Source organism: Vulpes lagopus, chromosome 18 (assembly GCF_018345385.1).
Source record: "Vulpes lagopus strain Blue_001 chromosome 18, ASM1834538v1, whole genome shotgun sequence".
Lineage (NCBI taxonomy): Eukaryota > Metazoa > Chordata > Mammalia > Carnivora > Canidae > Vulpes > Vulpes lagopus.
In genome coordinates, this window is record NC_054841.1 from 10,404,272 (window position 1) to 10,411,550 (window position 7,279).

At 45.3% G+C, this 7,279-nt stretch overlaps 1 protein-coding gene across 1 annotated transcript; it reads left to right on the forward strand.

The window, feature by feature from the left end:
- The first annotated feature begins 454 nt into the window (after window positions 1-454).
- Window positions 455-1,476, forward strand: LOC121477811 (dnaJ homolog subfamily A member 1-like). Its single transcript, XM_041732352.1, has 2 exons — window positions 455-758; window positions 1,208-1,476. The coding sequence occupies exons 1-2, from the start codon at window positions 455-457 to the stop codon at window positions 1,474-1,476; spliced, it is 573 nt and encodes a 190-aa protein (XP_041588286.1).
- Window positions 1,477-7,279: the final 5,803 nt, after the last annotated feature.

Consider the following 7,279-nt stretch of genomic DNA (forward strand, 5'->3'; position numbering starts at 1 on the left):
CACCTGCTCAGAACATTGCTTTTTTTTTTAAAAAGATTTTTTATCTATTTATTCATGAGAGACACAGAGAGAGGTGGGGAGAGGCAGAGACACAGGCAGAGGGAGGAGCAGGCTCCACGCAGGGAGCCCGTCGCGGGACTCGATCCCAGGACTCCAGGATCACACCCTGGACCAAAGGCAGCGCTAAACTGCCGAGCCACCGGAGCTGCCCAGAGCACTGCTTTTCAATTCAGAAAATAAAATGCATAGTATTGCGATAGAAACCCATTGTAATGAAATACAGTTACCAAAATACTTTTTTCAAACAAATTGGTGGTACAATAATACATGAGCTGGGAACTTTCCAGAACGCTCGGTGAGACACAGAGGAGCAGTGGCTGCCTGAGCTGTGCCCAGCAACGTGCTCTTTCCTGCTCCCCCAGACTGGCCTCCGTCCTCTCACCGGCTATAGAAAATGGTGAAAGAAACCACTTACTATGATGTTCTGGGGGTCAAACCCAGTGCCACCCTGGAGGAATTGAAAAAGGCTTATAGGAAACTGACCTCGAAGTACCACCCTGATAAGAATCCAAATGAAGGAGACAAGTTTAAACAGATTTCTCAAGCTTATGAAGTGCTCTCTGATGCAAAGAAAAGAGAATTACGTGACGAAGGAGAACAGGCAATTAAAGGTGGAGCTGGTGGTGGTTTTGGCTCCCCCATGGACATCTTTGGTATGTTTTTTGGAGGAGGAGGCAGGATGCAGAGAGAAAGGAGAGGTAAAAATGTTGTACATCAGCTCTCAGTAACCTTAGAAGAGTTATATAATGGTGCAACAAGAAAACTAGCTCTGCCAAAGAATGTGATTTGTGATAAATGTGAAGGCCGAGGTGGTAAGAAAGGAGCAGTCGAAGGCTGTCCCAATTGCCGAGGTACTGGAATGCAAACAAGAATTCATCAGATAGGACATGGAATGGTTCAGCAAATTTAGTCTGTGCATGGAGTGCCAGGGCCGTGGGGAGCGGATCAGTCCTAAAAATAGGTGTAAAAGGACTGGAACCAGGAGATATTATCATTGTTTTAGATCAGAAGGACCATGCTGGTTTGATTCCACGAGGAGAAGATCTTTACATGAGTATGGATATACAGCTGGTTGAAGCCCTGTGTGGCTTTCAAAAGCCAGTATCTACTCTTGACAACCGAACCATCGTCATCACCTCTCATCCAGGTCAGATGGTCAAGCATGGGGATATCAAGTGTGTGCTAAAGGGAGGCATGCCAATTTATTGTAGACCGTATGAGAAGGGTCGCCTAATCATCGGATTTAAGGTAAACGTCCCCGAGAATGGCTTTCTCTCTCCTGATAGATTTTATTTGCTGGAAAAACTCCTACCTGAGAGGAAGGAAGTAGAGGAGACTGATAAAATGGACCAGGTGGAACTGGTGGACTTTGATTCCGATCAGGAAAGATGGTGCCATTACAATGGGGAAGCATAGGAGGATGATAAACATGGGGTGTTCAGTGTCAGACCTTTTAATGGGGCACGAATAACACTGCTGGCATTTTATATGCAGTAGTGAATGAGTGAAGGACCATAGCCATAGCTCACTACTTGCTATTGTTTTTGTTTTAATATTCAACTATAGTAGTGTTTTAAAAGTTAAATGAAGAATAAACTCAAATATAAAAGCAAAAAAAAAAACAATAATACATGAGCTTCTTTATTCACCCATTAACAAGATAGAGCAGTGTTTCGAATAGAGCATAATTTGGAGATAACATGGAACATAAAGAATATTTCAAGATATCTGCAGCACGTGTAAAGAATTATGAAGAGATCTGAGATTTTATCAGTGATCCATGTAGGAGAGGAAAAAAATCTCTTTCCTTCTACCTTCTGGGTTCTCAGCTGAGTTGCAGAACAAAAGATAGATTAACAAGAGAGAAAGCACAAAAACTTACTTAAGGGGCACCTGGGTGGCTCAGTCAGTTGAGTGTCAGACTCTTGGTCTCAGCTCAGGTCATGATCTTGGTAGTGAGATCGAGCCCCAGGTCGGGTTCCAAACTCAGTGGGGAGTCTGCTTAGGATCGTCTCTCCCCCTCTCCTCTGCCCCTTGCCCCCACTCTCTCTCTCTCTCTCTCTCTCTCTCAAATAAATCTTTGAAAAATTATTTAATAAGTTTTATGCGACACCAGAGCCCTCATAAGTAAGTGAAGACCCAAGAAGTGGCAAGGCCTTGGCACTACACTGAGTTGAACAAAGCATAAGAATTATGGAAAAGTGACTAAAATATATGGGAAGGCTAAAGGAAGACGAGTTATTTCAACAAACTTTGTGCAGATTTTTCTCAGCCAAGCCCCCACCCCCCCTCATCTCTGGCGATAAGAATGTTGCTCTCCTCCTGCTACAGGGAGGAAACATCTTTCACATGGGAATTTGTCCTCTGCATTCAAAAAAAAAGGGGGGGGGGAGGGAGGTCAGAGTGCCCTTTTTTTGCACCTGCTGTTTTTCCAGCGCCTTCCACTCAAAATAATCAATATGTCAAAGCAGCACCTTTGGAAGCGGCAGGTCTAGAATTCCTTCCCGGGTCCTTAACTCCACCATGGGCCAAGGGCACTGCTCAGGAGGGTCGCTGCTGCGTACACGGTGGAAGAAGATGCTAATTTCAGTTAGAGGTTAGTGAAATAAAGATGGGGTTGTTTTTCCCAAGTTCATTAAGGAAAGAAGTTCATTTGGTTCATTCCCCAAGTTCAAGCACCCTCTGAATTCTAGCTCTGAACCCTTGACCCAACACAGAGTAACACTTAACTATTAGCTAACCCCTTAGCATCAATTAGTGGCCTCCCCGCCTCCGCTGAGGTTTAGTTGGCTTGAGTGAGTTTAAAGTGTTGGCTCAGCCACTTACGAGGTGTAGGATTTGGCCATGTTCCTTATGAACTCTGTGCCTATTTTGCTCATTCTTAATGTACCCAGAAGTGCTCAAAGTGGTCATGGGACCTACAGCATCAGCCTCGCCTGGGAGCCTGTATAAATGCAGATTCTCAGGCCCTGCCAATGACAAACTGCATCAGAAATTGCGTTTTAGGAGCTCTCCAGGTGACTGGTGTGCACCCGAAGCCTTGAGGTGATGCACAAAGGCCGTCTCAACACAAGAGGGGAGGGGAATCCCACTCTGATTTCCCCCACCCCCAGTGGCTTTCTCTCTCTCTCTCTCTCTCTCTCTTTTTACTGTAGTAAAATACACACAGTGTAAGGTTTACCATCAGCGACAATCAGCACATTCACAATGTTGAGCAGCCATCATTACCGCCATGTAGTTCCAGAACATTTTCATCACCCCAGACAGAAACCCCATCCCCATGAAGCATCACCCCCCATTCTCTCTCCTCCGGGCCCCTGGCAACCACGAATCTGTTTTCTGTCTCTATGGATTTGCCAACCCAGGACATTTCATAGAAACGGAATCACACGATTCAGGGGCTTTTGTGTCTGTGCTTCTTCCACTTGACATCATGTTCTGAAGGCACATCCTTGTTGCTACATGTGTCAGAACTTCATTCCTTTTTATGACCGAGGAACATTCCATTGTGAGGGAGAGACCTCATTTGGTTTATCCGCTCACCAGTTGATGGACATCTGGGCCATTTTCACCCCCCAGCTATTCTGAATAGTGCTGCTGTGAGGCAGACGAATTTCAAGTGGATGATTTCCCAATGTCCGGCCACCAACTTCTGAAGGAGGCAGTATGGTCCGGCTTCCAACTCTGCTTTGCCTCTCATTAACTAAGCAACCCCAGGCAGTGGCTTGAGCTTATCAGCCTACTCAGAATGGCCACTTCGTAGAGTGGATAAGACAGTAACATGAGGTGACAGGCACCAAGTCTCCTCCCAGGCACCCGGTGACACTCGCCAGGGCTCCCTTCTTCCTCTAGTCAAGAGACTAATAGCAACTCTTTCCAGAGGTGGAAAACTAGTTGCATGGAGAACGCCTTTAGCCCGTGGAAGCGATCAATTTGGGCTACACACTGTATTGTGAGTCGCTAACATCTTAAAATCTGGAGCTTTTACATAATAATCTAGATTCCTGGCTTCTCCACAAAATTTGAACCTCTGGAAGCACCAGGCCTGAATTCTTGCCAAGCAGGCACTCAGGTGCAGCTGAGTAACAGGCATCCCCTTCGGATGGGCAGGTGTTGTCCTTTGGCTCAGACAGGCAGACCAGTCACGCCTGACCTCCCGCCAGAGGGCCTGTTGCTTCTCTGAAGCCTATCATGTTTCTTATAATAGGAAAATCTTTCTCAGTGCTTGTGATGCCTACCCAAAATGGAGAAATGAAGACATCACAAAAGAGCATGTGTTTCTCACACCCCATGCCTTATCCACTCATCTACATTCCCTGCATGCTCCCTGGTTTATACAGCAGTGGGAAGGAAGAGGGAGATGCTTGCATGCAAATAACCTGGAGGTGCCTCGACCCATAACAGGTGCTACATAGGCCTCCTTTGACTTGCCTCCTGTGGAGCTCGGGCACACTCAGTCATACTAATGGAGCAGAAGCTGCCATTCGTCTGCAATACTTTCCGCTGGATGCAGGGCGTGATTGGCTCAAGCGGACCTGCAACTGTCCCGATGCTGCCGTTTTGCCTGTTCCCGATCCTTCAGCCCCGCCTACAGGCCTTTCTAGGGACTACAGCCTTCAGGACCATCGAGGTCCAGACTGAGCTCTCCCCCACTGACCTTGCTTGTAAAGTATCCAGGTTTGCAAAACTCCATAAAGAAGGGAAGAACCCTAAAATATCTATGCTTCTGGAAGAAGTTCTCTCCAAATAGCCCCTCTATGTCCCTCATGCTCCTCTGGACCCTTCCATAGGATTGCAGGGAGCAATCCTTCAGGCTGTCTCTATCGTGCGCTCTCTGTCACGTGGAGGCACTTGGTAGACTGTCTTCAGGATGGTTTTATGGTTTCCACCTCAGATGAGACGTCAATCCCAAAACTTGGATAATGTAAGCGCCAGAGGAATACACATGCCTGCCTACTTCTGTCCTCAGACCTCAAACTCCAAGATCACCCACTCTATAGGATTACCCAGACTTTTTGTATGAAGCCACCATTCACCTGCCCACCCAGTCAATCCCTCTTTTCACATCACCAGGAATTATTTCCTTCATAGCTAAACTTATTTGTCATTTGTTTTCTATCTGCCCATAATATGTTGACCCCAATAGAACGTAAGCACCCTTCCTACTCCAGGTACGTCATAAAGGTTCCAGTACCAGTTGCCACCGTGGGACCCAGGGCAAGTCCGGCAACCTCGGCCTCGATTTCTCCATCTGTAAAGTGAGAGTAATGTTAGTACTCACCTCATAAGGCTGTCGTGTGGATTAAATGGGGCCGTATTTATAAAGCTGTTAGAACAATGCCTGGCTCACAGGACGTGCTCTCTAAAGATTGTGGTGGTGAGGATGTATTTATTTTCACATGTATTAGTCTCAGTCTCAAACTGAGACTAGAGTCTCTTTTTTATTTTACTCTAATTTGCCCCCCCACCCTTTAGGACTAATATTATTTTTATAATATCCCCTTTTTAAATGTAAAGGCAGTGCTTTCTCCTCGTAGAAAATTGAGATCTTTGCCCCAGCCATTGCATGTCTAGAGAGCTGTCCTACAGAAATAAGTAGGTATGTGTACAGGATATTCATTGCAGCTGGGAACTGGGTCCCAGACAGGGGTCCTTATTGCAGGGTCCAGACTCAACGTGCCCATGGAGAGAATTTCTATACACTGTAATCGGTTTCTCTTATACTCTTGTATATTTTTCTGTATGCACAAAAAAAATGTTGGTTGTTTGTTTTGTTTTTTTTCCTGAGAAGAGGTCTGGAGGTTTCAGTGGACTGCCAGAGGGAACTATGGTCCAAGAAAGGATGATCCTTTGATCCTTCATCAAAAGAGATTGGTTAGGGGTGTCTGGGTGGCTCAGTCAGTTAAGCATCTGCCTTCAGCTCAGGTCATAATCCCAGGGTCCTGGGATGGAGCCCCGCATCTGGCTCCCTGCTCAGCGAGGAGCCTGCTTCTCCCTCTCCCTCTGCCTACTGCTCCCTCTGCTTGTGCTCTGTCGCCCGCGCTCTGTCAAATAATAAATAAATAAAATCTTTTTTAAAAAGAGAGATTGGGGGATCCCTGGGTGACTCAGCAGTTTGGTGCCTGCCTTTGGCCCAGGGTGCGATCCTGGAGTCCCGGGATCGAGTTCCACATCAGGCTCCCGGCATGGAGCCTGCTTCTCCTTCCTCCTGTGTCTCTGCCTCTCTCTCTCTGTCAAATAAATAAATAAATAAATAAATAAATAAATAAATAAATATCTTTTATAAATAAATAAATAGAAAGAGAGAGATTGGTTAATGTGGTTGTGGTGTGTGCATACAGTGAAATAGTAATGGAACTGTTAAAATGAATTCAGTTTATGTGCATGTGCTGATCTGGAACCATCTCAAAAGTTCATTTGCTAAGTGAAAAAAAGCAAGGTGCAGAATGGTGTATAGAGTGTGCTCACATGTATAGTTAAGAGGAGGAGGCTTTCCTATGCTCACTTGGGCACACACAGGGGCCATCTCAAGAAGCAGACACACAAGCCTGATAACTGTGGCTGCTCTAGGGCATGAATGAGGGGGTCTGGGGCGGGGGGACTGGGGGAACAGGTACTTACTTTTCTTTTTAACTCTTTTTGTACTGTTTTTTCTTTTCTTTAAACACTGCAAGGCATCTCGTTTTAAAGAGTTAAATTTGGAAAGTATAAATAAATCTGAAGCTTAATCCTTGAAGCCACAGCATTTAATAGAATCTCATTACATTTGTTGGGGGAAAAGGTAAATACATGCACACATGATGAAGGGATTCCGCAGTTTGTTTGTTTGTTTGTTTGTTTGTTTGTTTGTTTGTTTGTTTGTTTGTTTTAAGGCATGCTAGATCACATTCATGGTCCACCCTGCTCAGAATCCTCTCCCAAACAAGGGCCCTTGGAGTGACCCAGGAGGGCATGGATATCACACCACCAGGCCGTGAAATCTGCCACTCACACCTTTCTTTCTATAGTCCTTGAACGTTTCATGTCAAGGTTTTGCATTGGAAAAGATATGTTCTTTATTTTGCATTGCACAATATCTAAATGGCTGGACCTTCAATAAGAAAAAAAAGTTTATTCTACTTCTTAAAAAATGTTCAATGGAAGCCAAAAAAATTTACCATCTGAACCCTTTTATCTGTACAGTTCAGGAGTGTTCAGTATGTTCACATTGTTATGCAAC